Genomic DNA, 20,359 nt, shown 5'->3' with positions numbered 1-20,359 from the left:
GCCAGGCCATACTCCCAATGAATGGGCTCAGAGCACTCACTTCTTATCTCTGGCACTTCCCAGGGAAACTGGATGAAATCTTGAGGTCAGCTAACTACCCACTCAACCAGCACTCATTGCTGCCCACCTTCTGTAGACATAGCAAAATGTTAAAGCAAGTGGAAGACATCTGGGACAGTCGGAGGAAGCTCCCAATGGCTCCATGGCTACCCCCAGGGCAGAAGCATTTTCCATGGAAAGCCCCTGTGGGGAGAACAAAGGTTCTCCTACCTTATATATACATTTGTGGAAGTCATTGAGGACGCCTTTCTCTTCCTCCTCCTTCTCTTTGACAACCTCCTTTTCCTGAGCAAAGAGTCGCCGCCTCCCGGTTTTGAGTTGGACGTGGTCCACCTCCTTCAGCTTGCTCCGGAAGCCATTCTTGTGGACCACACCGTGGATGAGGCCATTTTTGGGCTCAAACCGGGGCAAGGAGTGGAATTTGTGATAGGCATTCTCAGAGTGGCCCTCCAGAGGGCCTTTCCGTTTCTCCAAGATCTCTTTCTCCAGCAGAACCTCCTTCTCCAGTTTCCGGTGCTCCTCAGGGGAAAGGGAGTCGTATGACAGCAAGTACTGGCAGTAGGCTTCCTGCAACTTTGCCAGCCGATCCTGGGCAGTTTTGGGGATGCGCAGCATGTCTGCGAGTTTGTTCCATTTTTTGAGGTCAGTCACTTGCTGCATGCCACCCATCTCATTAATCAGCCGGAAAAAGCAGGCCAGGTCCAGCTCACAGCCTCCTAGAAAGTGGGCACATTGTTTTAGATGGGGGGAGGAAAAAACAGGAAACAATCAGGTAAAAGGTCACCAGTGAACACAGACACCACCCCCTCTCTGGGAATTTGGGCCACAAATTTCTCCCCCAAATTTCAGGTTTTGTTCACTTACATCCTTTTTTTTGTTTTTAAATCCTCACAACACCCCTGTGAGGTAGGAAAGAAACAATGTGTTCCTCCCATTACACAGATGAGGAAACAGTCACAAAGCCTCTACTAAATGATTTAAAATTCATCAGCAATAGGTAGAATCCAGCTCTCCAACCCCATTAGCTTTAGCGTTGTGTAGTTCTCCAGGCCATGTCACGTCAATAATGAATGAGAATAATTCTTACTGTCTTTCAAGGGAAACGCTGTTGAATTTGCTATAAAACAGTAGGGGTAGGGAGAGAGAGTCAAAGACAGAACGAGAGAGAGCTAGAGAAGGACAGAGGGAGAGGCTGGGAGCAAGGGTGTTTTAGCATGCGTGTGCATGGGGAGGTTGAAGTAGGGAGGGCGAGAAGAGGAAAATAACAATCTTTTTATACTGGGTTCCCAAGCTACAAGGCCAATATCTGGACATGCACGATTTGAATGTGTACACAAATACTTTTTCTGTTCTCTTCAGGACCACAGGGTAATTTTGTTCTTATTCATCCTTACATGTTCAGCTTAAACTAGCATAAGATTCCACAACCAAGAGCTATAAACAATGTCAAATCCATACAGGTGAGTAAGAACCAAAATAGTCCAGGTTAAAGTCAAATCTCACCCTTTTGGTTACTTTTTGTCTGAATGGTAACCGGAAAGATTTATCACTATGAAAAATAAAATACTGGGCCACCCTTACCCCCTAACAGATCGACTTCTGGACGCTCTAAAGTAATACCTGGTTAAAAGAAAAAAATACCAGGCAACAAAGGGAGGGGAGAGAATGGGGGGTTTCAAACATGCAAAATTTAAGGATATTGCATCCAATGGCAGACAGATGAAAAATACACCTGGATCAGAGGGCTCAGAAGATGAAAACTTCTGAATTTAGATTCACAGAACATTCTAGATGGGATGGTCTAACTCCTTCATTTTCCAAGAGAATACTGAGGTCCAGAAAGTTGAAGTGATTTGTTCTGAACCACAAAGGTGACAAGGGACACAGTGTCAAGACTAGGACCTCATCTCCCTGAAACCCAACCCAGTGATATTTCTCCATAATCAATCAATATCAATATCTATCTCTCTCTCTGCCTCACTCCCACCTTACTTCTTCGCTATTGTTCAAGGCCTTATTATACATGGCAGGAGCTCAAATGCTTTATCAACAGAACTGAACAAAAATCTAGAAGTAAAGGAGACAGGGGCAAAGCAACACCAAAGCTTCTCTGGCTGGTCAGTCTTCAAAATAGGTCGGACTGAAATCACAGTTCAGACATTATGGTCTGTATGCTTTATCATTTTCTTCCCTCCTACAAACAAATGCATAACTCTTCTCTGAAGATTGTGAACATTTACAACATTTATGTTTATGCATGGACACACGCACCCACAAGCATATATATATTTTTACTGAATTTTGGAGTAGACATTGAAAATAACTGAAAATCTACAGGGTCTGACTGTCTGGCCCGAGATCTATCCAATCATGCCTCTATACTCCCTCTTCTAGCCAGAAACCTGAATATCTAAGCTATCTAACCCGGGGCACAAACACAGTATAAAAAACAAAGAACTTCCCTTGGAGGGGAAGGGGAGCCAGTTTCTAATTGTAGGATCTTAACTTTGAGAGACCTCAGAGGCAATCTAGTCCAACCCCTTTCATTTTATAGATGAGGAAACAGGCTCAAACACATTAAGTGACACAAATAGTAAGAGGCGAGATTTGAATACAGGTCCTTGGATTGTACATCCAATACTCCAAGCCACAAAGTTCAGAAAGAGTAAAGTTAAACAAAAAGGAGGTTTTATTCGTAACAAACTCTTTAGTTCTTCATCATTAATGAGGTAGATTTATGAGGCTACCACCACCACCCCACTAAGCTCCCTGCACACCCCTAATGCACAGCATTACTTTGCTGCCTCTTGGTTATCTCTGGGCCCCTGAGCACTCAAATGCTGATGTCACACCCAAAGATGCTCCTGCTAATATGCCAACGGAGCCAGGCAGTAAGTACTCTGTGAGATTAAGGGGCTCTCGTTTCTACTTTGGCATGCATGCATGTATGCACACATCCCATGCATGTGTGTTCTCTCAGCCCTTTGTTACGGTCCTATCACATGTCATACTTGACAGCAGACCATAAACCAAGAATTCTTTCAAATTAAGTGATTCTCACTCAGGCATTAGCCCTGGCAGCCCCCTGCTGAGACGAATAATGAAACCTCCATTTTGCAAGGAGCCACGTTTTACTGCCTATTCTTGACACTTAATGATTGTTAAATGTCTGCTTGTCGCTGAAAAATTTGTGATCGTCAGTATTTGGATTTCCAAATGTGAGCCAAAGTGACAACTTGTACAGCAGCCCTCCAGCTGAGAGAGAAGAACTGCCTTCAGCTAGGGTCCCAAGTGAAACTAATACTGCCAAGAGAAATACCCCCATCTCCAATGGGATAATTCAATCTGAAGAACATGAAAAATACAATTACTGACAGAGAAGGGTCCATAGTGACACTGAGGGGAAGCTTAAAAAATAGAAAAAGGGGGATGAGGGCTGGGCAGTCTATACAAAGGACTGTCTCCAGGGAGGAGGGACAAAACAACAATACATCAGCCAGGATTGATGTGTATTGAGTGGCCCAGGCTTGTGCTGGACCCATCTGCACCACACCTGGTCTGGGAGGAAATTCTCCAATCTAGTAGCCCAATAATGAACACAAGTTCATCCACAGACCAAGATCAAGTAACAAACATGGCACTTAAGACCAATGGGGGAGGGGGGAGAAGAAAGGAGGTAGAAAAAATAGACAAGAGGCTAGAGTCTCTGAAGGGCCCTTGGATATTTGGCTCTCCTCTTCTGTCCCTTTGTCTCTCCCCTCTACTTCAGGATGGGAAGCTCAGTCAGAAGTGAAAAAGCAGACAAGTCATTTAAGCCCAGCAGCATGAAACTTCCACCTAGCTGCGTTCCTCAGATTCCCCCATACCACCTACAGCCCAAGTCTGCTAACCTGGGGAGAGGGTCAAGACATTACATCACATCAGTCAAAGGTTTGTTAACCTTTCTTGAGCAGCCTAGTGAAACTTGTGAAACTTTCCCCGGAATCTTGTTTTTCAATGCAAACAATAAAATGCATAGGATTACAATTATCAAAATATGTAGTTCAATATATGACTTTATATTGATGTATGTTATGATACACGATTATAAGTTATATAATATATAATGTATATTGATTGATACAATGATGTGTAATTAAGGTAATTTTGTGTTTATATTATGATTATAATGTAATATAATCATAACATATATTCATACATAATGCAGTAATCATAACAGAACATATCGTATCACATTGGAATAAAATATATCAGAATGGAGTATATCATGATAATATATGACAGAACATCCTAAGATAATAGATCATAATATTCATCACAGAATAGAATATATAATAAACTAGAATGCATCAAAAAATGTTATGATGACACAATACCAGAAAAAATACATCCTAATAAAGATTATAAATTTTATGCCACTATCATCATATATCGTAGTGTGATATAATTCTGTGATTATATAACTGCATGCATTACATACACACACACACAGAGTCAAAGAGCCCAGCTCCAGCAGGTCTCTCTCCTCCAGGAACAGCCCCTGCCTCAATTCCCAGCTCTCCCCTGAACAAGCTCCATCCACACAGAAGGGGAGGAGGTCCTGACCATAGAGTGGTAAGAAGAGGACAGAGAGGTCCCTGGCAGGTGCCTGGGGCGAGGGGAGGGCTCCCGGTCTGGGCATGCGCACAAGGGGGGGAGGGGGCGCTTACCTATGAGCGGGAGCTCGTCCATGGTTATGCCCTGAGATTTGAGGTGCTTCTTGATGCAGGCCAGCCGCTGCACGTTGGGCCCCCAGCGCCGGCCCAGCTTGTGGATGTGCTGGATCTGGGTCACGAAGCGCATCTCGTCGTTGAGCTTGCACTCAGGCCTCCAGTCCGGGGGCGGGATCACCCTGCACATGCCGTACTTCTCTACCTGAGCTCGGACCGACTCGATGTAGATGAGCGGGTCGTGAAACTCCTTGGCGGAGGGCCGCAGCGTGGGGATCTCGTGGGTGCCGGCCCAGCCCGGCCTGCCCGCGCCACCGCTGCCGCCCCTCTCGTGCTTTCCCGCGGAGTCGGGGGGCTTGTGCAAGGACTCCGTGTGCGAGGTAGAACGATTTTCCCCGGCCGAGGCGGAGGAGGCCGAGGCCGAGGCCTCCGCTCTGCCGTGTGCTTGTTTCCCGGGCGGGCTCCTGCCGGCCCCGGCCGCCGCCGCTGCCGCCCGCTTGGGCCGGCTCCTCTCCAGACTCTTCTCGGGCACGTCCTTGCGGACATGCCCGTTCAGCAGAGGCTTCTTGTCGGCCCCTGCCGCCGCCGCCGCCGCCGCTGCCTTCTTGCCAGGGACCTCGGTGGGGCCCTTCATCTTCTTGGGCGGCGGCTGCGCCTTTTCGGCCGGATGGGCCTCCTCCAGCCTCCGCTTGGAAGTGCGCAGCCCCTCCCGCAGCTGCCTGCCCACCTCCTTATTAGTGCATGACTTTGGGTTCAACTTGCCATTGACCTTGACGCCGGGCGCAGCGGGCGCGGGGGCCCGGGACGCCCCTCCGAGGGATAGCACCTGTTTGCGGGTTTTTGCATTGCTACTTTCAATTTTCCCTGAGATTGTGTGGTTGACGGCCGAACTGGGCTTGTGGTGATTGAGTTTGGTTTCTTTGACCAGTTCTCTCTTGGCTTTGGTGTATGTGACAGTCCCCTTTGTCACCGTTGCAGTGTACTTCACAGTTTTGGACGGTGAAGGTCTCACTTCGCGCATCTTTTTGGCACTGGCTGCACTCGCACCCAGAGAGGACATTCGAGTGATTCCATTTACTTTAGAAACCTGCGGGAACAGAGGGTGGGGGGAGAAAGAACACAACGTTACTAACGGTGGGGTGCGGTCACAAGCCCACCCTCCACAAAGCGCCCACGAGGAGCAGCGGGCCAGCCTGCAGCTTCCTGGCCACCTAGGGGAGGTGTGGAGCCGCCCAGGGACCTGTCTGTGAAGGGAGCCACTGGGCCTGGTGGGTCATCTCATTGTAAGTGCCTTTGTTAAAAAACAGGATAACAGTTTTACTCTAAATAGAGATACAGAAACCACATAGGACTATAATGATCTCTAGACAGATATATACACATGAATATTGAAACAGATCTATATCTATAATGATTTCTGTATCTATATATCTATATACACATAGATATCTTAGGTACAGATATTTCTAGGGAGGTATCTATCTCGATAGGGAAATTAAGTAGCTATGCTTACCAATTTTTATATCTATATGTCTAAGTATGTAGATATCTATAAGTATATAGATAGCTATATCTATTAGTAGATACCTTTATTGATATATACGTGTCAAATATAGAGACAGATATCTAGATCTCCAAACTGATTGGGGTAACTTGCAGCTGGGTGTTATGTTGGGTGTGTTTTAAAATGAGCATCTATTCACACAGCTTTGTTCTTCCATAAAATGTAGGGGTTCATGATGTGCCTACCAGTTGCAGACTAGGCTAGGATCTTGACATTACATGTTCGCCCCACAAAAGACTCCACATGCAAAACACACCGACAGACAGAGAGACAGACACACACACACATACACACACACAAACACACGATTAAAAAAACAGAAGCCAAACATTCCTGAGTCTCAAGCTCTGGTTTTAATTCACTTGCTAGGCTCGGGTGGGAGCGTGGGTTGGTCAGGGTCTCTCTATTCTCTCTCCCTTTCTCTTTCCTCATCTCCGAGAGATCATACTTGTAAACCACTCTGCAAACGCTGAAGCTCTAAATAAACGTTGGCTATGGTTATTATTATTTTCTGAGATCATCTTGGACTCTGAATAGCTCCTTGATGAAAAAACAATGCACCAAATCTCTCTAGCAGAGTGAAAACATTCTAGTCCCTCTTGTTGACCAGGTTTCATATATGGTTCCTGTTCTTCGAACCTAGTTGAACTTCCATATTAGGCTTGACTTCTACTGCTGAAGGGGGAAGGGAAAATCAGTGGCCCTGGAACCAGCACTGATGCTCACGTATGGGTCACACAGCCAGGCTGATGGTGAGATGCCATGGCAAGTATGAAGCATCAACTCCATTTTCAGAATAAGAGCCGATCAAATCCTGAGTAGGCACCGAGGGCCATGACGTCAAAACAAGAATGAAACCCATGATCATGCTATCATCCAAGCCAAATGTCTAATTCTGGCTGGGTTTGCACACGTCACTAAGAGTAGGGTGCAATGGAGATGGCACTGGATTTGGAGTAGTGGATCTTGGTTTCAATCCCACCTCTGTTATGTATTAACTGTGATCTCAGACAATTTTCTCATCTATAAAATGAGGAGGTTGAACTGAATAACTACTTCAAGGCTCCTCCCAGCTCAGAACCCCTGTGGGCGTTAGGATTCTCTCATCTGTAAAGTAAGAAGGCCGGCCTTGTTGATCTCTGAAATTGAAACAAACATTACATGATTCTAACTTTAACACTGAAAATGAGAACTACAATAAAAAAAATAGAAGGACAAGGGGAAACCTCCATTTAGAAGCTATTTAAATATCCATCACTGAAGTAAGTCTTCTGCACTCTCTCTAAACTCTACCATACTGTGCTTATCTTTAGAAAGCTATTTCTCCAGCGACTGGTACAAACAAGTCCCTTTTACCACATGTGCCTCTGCCCCAAAGCTATTAAGGTGCAGGAGTAAAGAAAACTTTTCAAAATCATCTCTCTACACTGCTAGGCTTATGATAGAACATTAAAATATCCAGTAGTGGACCAACCAAGCACTAGTTTGCCTGGAGAAGATGAAGGTCTGAACTCGGTTTGTGTCTGGGGCTCCCATTATCTGTTGTAAGCAGAGACCTCATCCCCTGCAGGGCATGCAGGAGGTGAGGAATAGGGTTGCTGAAAAAGACTTAGACAATGAATCAAGATATCTATGCCAGCTATTTTAGTGAAGGACCTTTGGGCACAACACTACACTCCTCTGGGCTGCTGATGGCACACTGATTAGAGCCCCAGATTTAAAAGTCATGAAGTCATGAATAGGAATCCTGCTTATCAGCTGAGTGACCTCCCGATAAAATGCTTAACTTCTCTCAGCCTTGGTTTTCTTGTCTGTTAGGGTGGTTGTTGGGAGGATCAAATGAAATGTAAACCTTAAACTGCTACATCAACATTAGCTATTGTAAAAGTTACATAGTCATACTAGATGATTTCTAAGGATCCATTTCCGGTTCCCCAAAACCACGTGCTGTGCTGTTCTGTGGGCCCAATGGAACCAGATGTGGCAAAAGGGAAGGCAGAATCAGAGTGCCCACTCCTTTATGGAAAAAGATATTTGCTGCTAACATTTTTAACTTTAAATGGGAAGAAATGTGGCACTTTCTGTCATCTTCTATAATTTGTGACATACCGAAATTTTATCTCAGACATCCTTATTTTAGTAAAATTTTAAAATACCTCAATTATCTACTTGGTATATATGTGCTAGAAACATACTTGCTATTAGAAATATTAGTAAATGTGTCCCTTCCCCCCACACTTTCATTTAATAAAAACTTTATTTGAACAGTGTTCACCACAAACTTATACCTGCATGCCAACATAGCAAACTTAAAGATAAAATGGATTCCCCGGCCCTCTCCTCTGTGCCACCTGGCTGACCTGAAAGAGGGATGAACTTGCATGACACTACACCAGAAATAGAATGAGGCATGCTTCATTTAGTTTTTCCTTTTCTCCCCCAACCATACCCTACCCCCAACATCACACTGCCCAGAGATTACCAATAGATGTAGTAATAACTCTAGTAAGATCACACCTACAAAGGAAATCTCCCCAACAAGCTATACTGTACCCAGAAAACCTAGAAGTCAGGGGAAAAAATGGAACCAGGGGACATCTAGCCATTCCGGTGGTAAAAATTGGGACCCGCCTAGCTGCCTAACCAAAAGATGCACATTCCTTTGCCTGCACTTATCTCTGAGGATCCAATATGCCATTGGTACAAAAGAAAACAAAGTAACTTCTGAAGGCATTTTCTTCCCCTGCTTCTGATGGTCTTCCTCGCCCTTCCCCCCCCCCACCCAATCTCAAACAAAACCACACACACTGAGTTTCAGCTTAAGAAAGTACACAGATCATGGCCAGCTCACCACAGGGGGATCTGGTGTCACTGATCCACATCCAGAGGCAGTGCTTACACTGAACACATAAGAGAGAAGGGATTTTAATTCATCTGAGAATTAGCATGAAGCTGGCTAGGGCAAGAACCCTTCAGCACTCATTAAAACCAACCTTGGTGAGAACAACTGAGATAACCTCTTATGGAACTACTCTCATTTCTATACCAAGACTGGGCTTGGCCCACACTTTTTTTGTTTTTAAACTTTCTCTCCCCACCCAAACCTACAGACAGACCAAATTAATGAAAAATAAGGTGTCTTTAGATCAAGGGGAAAAATCATTTCCTCATGCATATTTCAAGGAGAATAAAAAGTTCCCATGAAGGCTGCTCTGCTGGTATCCAAAGGAAGAAAAAGGGCTAATTAAACTCACTAGAACCCAGCCCCAGGTTCTTCCTAGAAACTTTGGCGCTCCAAGTCTTCCAATTCTTAGCCCATAGATTTGATCACCAGACTCTGGTATACCCATAAACCCAAGCCCTAATCACAAATTAAGAGAGCCAATGAATACGACTCCTCTCCAAATTCTACTCTCTGTTCACCGCCCCCCCCCCAACATCCCTTACCCAAACACCTGTGTTATCAACCACAATTTCTGGCTACAACCCTCTCAACCACACTAATATGGCAGGTCTTGGGATGACCAGTTACATTAACCATGAAACTAAATTTCCCTGCTTACATGCAAGACTGAAATGAATACTATTGGGATAGAGTATTTTCTCCACCTTAACATCATTCTGAGAGATTTCTAAAAGCTGCACTGAAGGTCATGTGGGATGTCACCAATACGTGTAGTAAAACAATACCTTCATTTCCCTGCAGTGGGGATATAAGATGAGGAATATGAAATTCCTCAGGACATGAAATTTCCCTTTGTCCTTTTTTTTCTTGATAACAAAATTTGCATTTTGATAACAACACCCAATATATAGCAACGTGATAAGTTCAAGTATATGTCCCCTACAACCCCTTCCTATTTTTAGGTATACTCAGTGTAGCAATGCAACCGATTCCATTTGATGGTAAAAACACACATGTTCATAACTCTGAGTCTTCAAAAAGTATAACAATGAATTTATGCCTACCAGCAATTTTTGGCTAAGTGAATGATAATGTTTTGATCCTCTCAAGATTTCTGTGAGGCAGGTGGGCTCTATAATTCCTACATTAGAACAGAAGAATTTTGTAGTACTTTCTTACCCCACTAGAGGGAACCATTGAGCTGAATTTCTCTACCCAACTCCTGCCAAAAGAGACAGCCAGTGAGTGAGCTAAAGAGAGAAACATTTAGTGGCCAGTGATGCTTTATGCCTTTATTTCCAATTTGGATCTCTGCTCCCCCCAGCCCCCTCCAAAAAAATCAGAATGAAAAGTCATCAGACAACAAAGTGTGCCAGGGGTCTTGGCAACCCAAAGAGCTCTTTTCTTTTAGAAAGATGATAAAGATTCAACAACAAAATCAACCTTTTCCAACTAATGGCTAAGCTAAGGCTTCATCTTATTCTCTTCAATTAAAGCCTGGTACCTGCAGAGTATCACTAGCTCTTTCTTTTTATAGCAGCCTCTTTCCACCTAAATTCACCAGAGAAAATCACAAATGGAAGGTATGTACTTGCTAAGTAAAGCCATTTGTGCAAGACTGAATAAAAATTGATAACCCCTTCATTTTCATGAGATTGTTTTCTGATGGTACATTTCTTTATGTGCCTTTCAGCACTACTGTCTTCACACAAGGAAAATAAGAATTACTTTTAGATGGAAGGGAGGAAGGAAAGAAGGGAGGAAGACCCAAATCCTTTATACTGAGTAGCAAATTTGAAGCAAACAGGAAAATCTCTTCTTCATCATCTGTTACCTTCCCCAGACAAAACTATTTTTCAACTTTGGAAAGAAACCACTTCAACTTCTTTTTCAGCCTGCTGAGTCTGCCAAAGGGAAGATAAAATTCTATTTTTTTTCCTGCCCACTTCTGGAGAGCTTAGAATGAAAACAGAGGGACTTCACTGCCCAAGCAGAAACACCTATCAAATCCATTCACAATCTGGTTCATTGCAGGTGCCCAAATTTTTATCCAGGCAAAAAGTGCTCATTATAATCCCAGGGATACATCTGTTCTTTCCAAACCTTCCCTAGGTGTAAGCTCATTTGTTTTACCTTGTTGAAGTTGTTACTGCACTTGAAATGAGGTGCTATTTTAGGCAACAGAAGGGAAAACATCATTAGTGCCATTGTGAAGAACCTAGCACACCCAAAACATTGAAGAGAGGAAGTGTATACTGCACCGATGGCAATTAAAGCATTATTGTTATGACAAGCAGTATTAACTTGCCTCTAACAAAAATACAATGTTAGTTACTAGGAAAAGCAGAGGGTGAGACAGGTCCCTCCAAACTAGAGGGAGTAGGGTAGGGAAAATCTCACATTCCTGCAAGCTGAGGTCTGTGGTTACTGGGCCTCTACAGCATGTAAAACTCGACACACACTAATTTTTTTTAAGCTATCAGGAATCTATTTTAGTATCCTAGTTGATGAAAGTTATCAACTAGGAGCCTGATAGTTATTGCCTTCCCTCTATAGCCCTAGTATTATCTACCACCAAGTATTACCATGGTGTTGAGCAAAACCTCCATCTGACACTGTGTTTGTATGTACATGTGTGTGTACACACACACACACACACACACACACACACACACACACACACACACACAGAGCAGTTGGCCTCATTTAGATTGCAAAGGTTTAACTCCTAAAAGGCCTACATCTGTAAGCCGCTGACAGCTAAAATGATCTTCATTTAGACCAGGGAATCAGGATGAGATAAGGTATTTAAAGAGCTTTGCAAACATTAAAGCACCACATAGATGTCATTTTTGTATTACTGTCATTGTAGTTGTTATCAACAGCTTCCATCAGCAATGTTGGCAAAATGCTCACTATGCTGTTGTTGTAAGAGTTATTTCTCATCTTCCAATTAAGAAGAAATTGGGAGGCAGGATCAAAAAAGTCAGTGTCAGGACTAGGAGACTAGGATCCCTCTAAATTTCCTAAAAATAGGGGTTGCCTTTTTTTTTAAATAACACGAACCTCCCCAATTTGGCCATTACAGAAGACTATGGACCCCTTCCTTCTCTAAGAATGTCTTTAAATGGATAAAACTACATAGCAGTACAAAAGAACTGCTTGTAATGAATAACAGTTATCAAGATAGCTTTTTAAAAAAGCAAATCCCTAAAGAAAGTTCATGGATATGAGGTTCCCCACCCCTGCTCTGGATCATCAAGCTTTAATACTTGCCCTTTAGGGGTAGGAGGCAGTGCAAGGTGAGAGACTGACTAACATATAACCCATGAAGCCATTTGTACCGGTCACTGCTCTTTTTGCCTGTATGATTTAAAGCATACTTCAATATTTCAAGACACTGCACAAACACAACAATTATATATGCATCACATGCAGAGTGAAAACCCATATTTTGCAGATGCTTGGGAAACCTGAGCCAATTCTGTAAATCCATCCCCAGGAGCACAACTCTGGCTATGAACTTTGATATTAAGAACAGAGAGAGAGAGAGAGATCCAGAGACAAACAGAGAAGGAGATCAGAAGAGTAAAAGAGCAATCCAGAGAAAGAGATCTGTCGGGGAGGGCAGACAGACAGTACTAAACAACAGAAGGAGGGCAGGGCCAGGTAAATAATGTCTGTGTCCAAGTCCCTCCACTTCCCCTGCCTGTACTCATTCCATATTTTGTTGCTCACCCCCTAATTCTGCACTTGAGAAAAACAGGGTCCAGAGAAGTTCTGTGATTTGCCCAAGGTCACATAGGGAATAAATAAATTCAGGGTGGTGGAACTAGAGCCGAGGTCCTCAGACTCCCAATCCAGCATCCTTTCCACTGTGCACAGAGCCTCCAAGCTTCAAAGAAGACAAGGTACAGTAAGCAGTCCCCCATCCCTGGAATACTCTCCCTCCTCCAGCTCCAGGCTTCAAGTCCCATCTAAAAGTCCATCTTCTACAGGAAGTCTTACATGACTCCTCTGAATTCTTGATTATTTTCTATTTCTGTGGTTTGCATATTGTCTTCCTCAGTAGACTGTGAGCAAGGGCTGTCTTTTGCTTTTTTTTGGAATCCCCAGCACTTAGCACAGTGCCTGGTAATATATTAGGTGCTTAATACATGTCTACTGACTGAGAGACAATGAAAAACCAGGGGAGACGAATAAAAACTGACATGTGTCATCTCTCCTTTTCTGTCTTCTTTTATGTGATTTCTGAAAACAAATGTAGTTCCAGTAGAATTCTACATGACTTGCCAGAGGTGAATGGTCATCTTTCAAACCTGTATCCCTTAAGCTTCTGGACTTGGATTATGAAGCAATTCCAAAGAGGTTTAATAACCCAAAAAAGGCAAACCTTGTTTTCTGACAAAAGGGAAGTGTGTGGCGTTAAGCACAACCTCCCAGAAGCTAAAGAACCCTGCTTCGCAACCTTTCAAATTAGTGTCCACCTGAGGTGTAGTCAGAGACATGTATTGTTTGGACATGGCCAGTGTGGGAATTAATTATGCTTGACGATGGATCCGTTTTTTTTCTTTTCTTTTTATTTCCTTTCAAGGGGAGAGGAGGAAGATAGAAAAGAGATATCTGTTCATTCAAAAAAAAAATGTTGAAAGCATTTTTTCAGACCAGCTTCCATGCCAAATAATAAGAAATGGCATATAGTACCTAAAAGTTTTCAAAGAACCTTCTATGCATTGTCTCATGGGAGCCTATAGAAGTACTACTCCAAACAAAGATGGACCAGACAGTTAAAACGAATTCTGGGTCCTCTCCTCCCCTCCCCCAAACCCCTCAATGGGCAGGTTTGACTTTTGGTAAGATGTTAGCCAAAAACTGGAAAATTCCAGTTTGAACTTGAACTTGAACCTCCTGAGATAATAAATGTTATAAAGGTTCAGAGATGGACACAACAAGGCCTAAGCCAACACAAGTTTATTTTGTCCCAGGTCTAACACATCAAAGGACATTGTTGAAGAGCTTATGAGGGTGAGTATGTGAGAGTGTGTGTGTGTGTGTGTGTGTGCGCGCGCGCGCAGAATGTAAGTTGCAGAGAGACTGACCATTATCTAAAGAGATCGGACATAAAACCTTCTAACCATATTATTATCTTCTTTGAAACCACTGGAGAATGACCTATCAAATAACATCTTTCCTCCTTCCCCTCCAAAAACTATATGGAATCATTCCTCCTTCCCCCTTTCCCTTACAGCCCAGAAATCAGGTTCATTGAGATGAAGGAAGAATTCCACGTTAAATGGAGCTGTAAGGGCAGTCCACCAAATCTGCATGGCTCACTCCATGTATTGGGACCCTAGGTCATGATCCTACTTTAGTCACTCAAAAGCCTGGTGACCTGTGTCCCAGAATATGTATCTCCTTTACTCTTGCCTCTCACAACAGAGAGAATTGCTAGGATGAGGCAGGGCCTCCATTTTTGTTTATGGAAGCCGTGGATAGCAACAACAACAGAGAGGGTATCCCTAAAGAGAGACTCCCATGGAAGCAGCAGGACCCCTAAGCAAACTGGCCAGGAAATAATCAAAAAGTGCTTAGCTGCTGCCTGGCTTGAGTGGGTGAGGTAGCATGAACAAGCACAATTTTATTTTTTCCGAACAGTTTGATCCCCTGCTGGTGGGCAAAGTTCAAAAGCACCCACATTCTGGCCTCAGTGCTCAAGGTTCAAGGGCAACCCTTGAACACAGAAAACTGAGTAGCATCCCATCAAAGGAGGGCTGCTTAGCAATCTAGATTCCTCTAGAATGTTGAGAATGAAGACAACTTGGAGATGAATAAATGATAGCCGGTTAGGGACCTGGGTTTAAAAACAACTGGGACCAGATACAGATGTCAAAATTATCAGCCTCTGTTAATATATGATCCAAGTTACCTTTTCTTTACTTAAAATGAAGAATCAATAAAATGAGGAAAAAAGTGGTCTCTCCACACTCCTCTAATCCTACGCCAGATTGGCACTGAAATAGGAACCACATATGACTGTAACACAGTCCTTCCTCATCTGCACTGATGGTGCATGGGGACAAAGAGTGGATGGATGCAGCTCCCTGGGGTTATTGCACAATTCTAGCAAATCATGGAACCTGATGAACTGTTTGTTCTTTGTCACTCTCTCAGGGATGACTAAAGTTTTATTATGATCTAGTGTGAGAGTACTTAATAAAGGTTACTGGCCCTTATCCTGTTATATATATAATGTCTGTCTGTCTCTGTCTTCAATATATATCCTTTGCCAGGTTACCACAATCCAAATTTCAGCCCTGGCAGTTACCTGTTTCCTTAAGTCCTGAGCCGATCTATGGAGAGTGTGGTGGTGGTTGTTAGCAGCAAGCCCTTTAGCTGAGGAGCCTGTGTTTGTGGCCGGGGGGTGGGTAGCAGCAGCCTGTTCCCTCCGGCTCTCAGCCCTGGGATCGCTGTTCTTCTCCTTCCCTGGTGTGGCCTCTTTGCTTCTGTGTTTCGGAGCAGGTTCCTTCTCCTTTGAGGATTTGCTGGACCCATTGAAAACTAAAAGAGATGAAAGAGTTGCTGCATGTTAAATAAGTCATACCTCCACAAACACTAATTAACCTTGGCAGAAATGTAAGTTGATTTTCTTTAAAACACCAAAAGTGAAGTATTCAACTGATCCCATATTCCAAACCTAACACAACTATCAGGTACCTTAATGTTCAAAATTCACCTCAGCGGACAAAAGAAACAGAGCCAAAAGGTAAACACACGGTACATCTTCAGGCACCGCCCCCTAAGCAGAATGATGCAAACAAAAGTCAAGTGTATTTTCAGAATCACAGACTTCAGCTAAGGCAGAAGAAAATAGCTTCCAATGTGGAAGAATTTGCTGGAAATCTCTCCCGTACAAACTCATGGTGCCAGCCCAGGTCAGACCTATTCTCAGCACAATCACCATCATCATCATCACAGGACAACTGAGGTCTAGAAAAATATCCATCTGACAGGGCTCACAGGATTATCAAGACGAATGAGACCATACATATCTTCTCATCCAACTCCTTCATTTACAAACGAGTAAACTGAGACCCAGAAAGGTAAAGTTCTGAAAACGTACAAAGCCCGGATTTGAACCCTGGTAATCTACTCATTTCACCATGCTACCTCCGACATACAGCAGACAAACATACAAATCCTCTTGATTGTACTACTAGGAAACAAGGGGGAAATTCGTTTTTAAATATGGCAAAGTCATATGTTCTTGTTAATTTTGGTGAGCTGCTGCCTGGTAAGAGCCTGAGTGTTAGTCAGTAAAGCATTACCTGACTCATCTATGGGTAACACAACAGTACCAATGACATCAGCACCTGTTTTACACTCACAATTCTATTTTTATTAGATTCCTTACCTTACCGTGAAATTAATATGACAGTAGTTACAAATGTTTCCTTAAATGTCCTACTGGAAGATTTTACTGCTTTTTCTTGCTTCCAGTCCACCAATGCCCCCTTACATCTGAACAATTAAAGGTCCATTCTCTCCCTCCAGTCCTAGTCATACCTCTTTATGTCACCCCTCAGCAATGCCCCTGAGCCTCAGAGCAAAACGAGTGAGCTCCAGGGACTCAACTCTCAATTTGACACCCTGAGTATTTCATTTCTGGTTCTTTCCTTGTCTAAAAATACTCTGAAAATAAATGAAAGACACATTCTAGAAAAACACAGTCCAGAAAACGCATGTTACCTAAGGGTCAGTCAGAAAGCATCAGTCACGCCCAAGCTAGTAGTATCTGCACCAGGGTTTCAGATAAACAGAAAGCACTGTTTTAAAAGAAATCAGACAACAATAGGATTTTTTTTTAAAATCAGAACCATAAACCATCTCTTGATCACCAATCTCAACCACTTATGAGCTGTGGGAGGGACACAGGAAACTCTCAAGGTCTGAGTACCCCCATGGAGAAAAATGAAAGGGGTTAGACATGATTCAAACCACAACAAGAAGCATTTCTTAATGGGCTGGAAATAAAGAAACACGAGTCAAACAGTCCTTGGCCCTATAAGCAGCTGATGCACTATTGGGGAGAAAAAATAGGAAAGCAGATACAAAATATACAGAAAGTAAATACAAAAAATAATCTCAGGGGTTGAGAGTAGTCAGAAAGGTCTCAGAGAGGAGATGGCACTTGAGATGACCTTTGCAGGAGGATGGGCATAGAAGGCCATCCTGGGAAAAAAGAAGAGACCAGGGATGCAATGTCATGTATAAGGAACAAGTTGGCCTGGTCTGGCTGCATCCTAGAGCTCATGAATTTAAGGGAAGTGCAGTAACCCCTGGGAAGGTAGGTTTGAAAAGCTTTAAAATTATCTTAGACCTGGAAGGGACAGAGCTGCCAAATTCATATTCCCAAAGCACAAGTCTGATCATGTATATGTCCTTCCCTGCCTCACAAAGTTCCAGTGGCTCCCTCTGGTTTCTAACATTCTACCAAGCAACACATTCTATTAATGAATGAAAAGGGCACAGGAGCCAGAAAGACTGGTGTCCGTATCCTGGCTCCATCCCTTCCCAGCAGAGGGATCCTAGGAGGGCCACTTACCTTCTCAGAATCTCAGTCTGTTCCTCTTTAAAAAGGGGCACTATAATTATACTCTGTTTCACAGGTGAGCTTTGCCAACATATTATATAACTGAGTTATCATGGAGAGTCTATGGATTTTATGAACAGTGAACATAGCTCTCTTCCTGCAAAGGAAGGAAACTACTCCAACATCATGATGTCTTTTGTTGATAGCACACCAATGCAATTAGCAGAGTATGCATTCCTGCATAGGCTGGAAGGGATCCTCAGAGATCACCCTGTCCAAGAAATCCTTCCCATTACAGATGAGGAGTGACTTGCCCAGGATTACAGTGCTGGGATTCAAACCAAGAGTCCCTAGTTATCAAGTGATGTGATATCTGTAAAGGTTGGCACATAGTAGGAACTTAAGAAATGTTTGTTCCTTTCCTCCTCCCTGCCTTTCAAATCCGAAGCTTTTTTCTGCTTCGTCACCCTATGGCTGCTGCTTCTTTTTGTTCACCATACTAGTCTTATTTCTCATGAGTACCTCTGAGATCTACAGCCATCAAAACAAACATATACATGAAAGCCCTTGACATCGTTCCTCCTCTCACCCCCAGATAGCCACAAAAATAAAATCAATTACAGCAGATATTATTTAATAGTTCTTTTGGAAAGTCAAGGCACTCAACGAGCACACAGGCAGTCCCCATTTTAAGTGGCTTTAGGAGTACTGCCTCTCACCTCCCTATCACCACAAATAATTATCCTACTCCACAACAAATACCAAAATTAGATAAATATTTTCTAGATACACCAAAATACTTTCTGCATCACTTTTTGGGGAAGCAAAGATCTGGAAACAAAGTAGATACCCACTGACTGGGGAATGGCTCAACAGTTTGTAATACATGAATATAATGGAGTATTATTGTGCTATGAGCAATGACCAATTGGGTGAACACAGAATACATGCTTACGGGAACTGATGGAGAGTAAAGTAAGCAGAGCCAAGAAAACAATACTGGTTGGTTTTGGTTTCTTAAAAAATATTCTTTATTATGTGAGATGGCTCTCAAGAAAGTAGAGGCAGAGGGGGAAGGGCTTGAGGAAACTTAGTTAACTTCGAGGCAAACACTCCATGACATCACTTAACAAATTCTGCCAACCAGTAGCTTTCTACAAACTATGAAAGGGATGGAGGAAGAGAGAAGAGGGAATCATAGGGTATGGAGGAAAGAGGGAGAGAAGGATAGCAACCTTTGTACTAAGTGTCACTAAAGTAAACTGAATGACTGACTTTGTAAAAAATCATTAACATAAAGCACACAGAATTTGGTAAGACAGAACAGGAAGGACCTGAAAGTTGCCAGATACTACTCCGGTTGGTGACAATGTAAAGAGGATAGAAAGGGAGGGGGGCAGCGGCAGTGGTGACATGCCAGAACTGGCCTTTACCTATATTCAAACAGACCCACTTTGTAGATCATGTTGCTACTTCATTGCTGCAAAACGCCAAGATAGCAAACACGGCCAAAAAGTCACATCTTGTGTTAAAAAGGGGTGGCAATAGGGGTGGGGGAAGAGGAAAGGGAGGGACAGGGGGCAAAGGAGACTGAACCCGAGACAAGGTATATTTTGTACTCAACAGCTCATTAATTTTAAGTGTCGTGGGAACCTGCCAGTTTTACTCTTCTGAGTAATTATCTTTTGTCTTAATTTGTAAGATTCTTGAGAGGGGGAGAGGAGGGAAAGGAAAAAAATATTCACTCTCACAGGAAAAGACTAAAACCCTGTGAATATAAGAGAAGAGAGAGAAAGCTTGATGTAAAGAAGTCCTTGTCACACTGTCCCTAATTAAAAGAAATAATTGGACCAGTTTCTTTCATGGCTTTGAACAGCATTAGGAAATTGTGTTGTACTCACATACAAACAGCTTTATATTAATGAGCAGAGACAAATATCCTGATTTGCAGACACATACTCCAGAGTTAAATGGAATTTAGACAACTGTTTGCATACCACCTCAAGCCAGTTCTTTAAACCAATAGTCCTAGTATTTGGATTTAAAGCCATCCCAACCTGGCAGAGATAAGGATCTTTGCATATATTGAGGTACAGCAAGAAAAGGAAGACTAACTACTCTTAGAAAGTACCAGAATCTACTTGTAATCTCTAAAAAGGGAGGCCTGCTACATTTGCCGAAAGCCAGTGCACAGTTTCTACTTAGGAAGTTTCTCCATTAGATACATTCCCCAAAATCAGGCCCCATCTATGGAAAACCGTATAGCTGGGTCTCCTCTAAAGATAACCAATTATATTCGAATCTCAATTCCTCTGCTGACTTGCAATGCTAAACTTTATGTACCTCATCTGCCCAATGGACAAATCCTATAAAATTATCTCCCCTTTCTCCTAAAGGAATATTTATAAGCTTACATTCAAAATCCATACAAAGTTTTTTTATTTTCTGGATAAAGGCATTATGCAAATACAAGACAGGTGATCAGTAAAAGCCCTTGCCATGCCCCAAAGGAAAATAACTTATCTTTTCAA

The 20,359-nt window shown here is 43.0% G+C and overlaps 1 protein-coding gene across 3 annotated transcripts in view; it reads right to left on the bottom strand.

Moving 5' to 3' along the window:
* Positions 1–20,359, bottom strand: part of JARID2 (jumonji and AT-rich interaction domain containing 2) — a 331,939-nt gene that overhangs the window by 40,543 nt on the left and 271,037 nt on the right. For all 3 annotated transcript variants that reach the window (XM_036738762.1, XM_036738771.1, XM_036738779.1), the window contains 3 exons: positions 15,564–15,796; positions 4,770–5,856; positions 271–776 (listed from right to left, as the gene is read on the bottom strand). In XM_036738762.1, the coding sequence (XP_036594657.1) occupies positions 271–776; positions 4,770–5,856; positions 15,564–15,796 (1,826 nt within the window). The remainder of the gene's footprint in view (positions 1–270; positions 777–4,769; positions 5,857–15,563; positions 15,797–20,359) is intronic.

This window comes from Trichosurus vulpecula, chromosome 1 (genome assembly GCF_011100635.1).
Source record: "Trichosurus vulpecula isolate mTriVul1 chromosome 1, mTriVul1.pri, whole genome shotgun sequence".
Taxonomy (NCBI): Eukaryota; Metazoa; Chordata; class Mammalia; order Diprotodontia; family Phalangeridae; genus Trichosurus; species Trichosurus vulpecula.
Note: the sequence above shows the minus strand (reverse complement) of the source record. Positions and strands in the feature narration are given on the sequence as shown.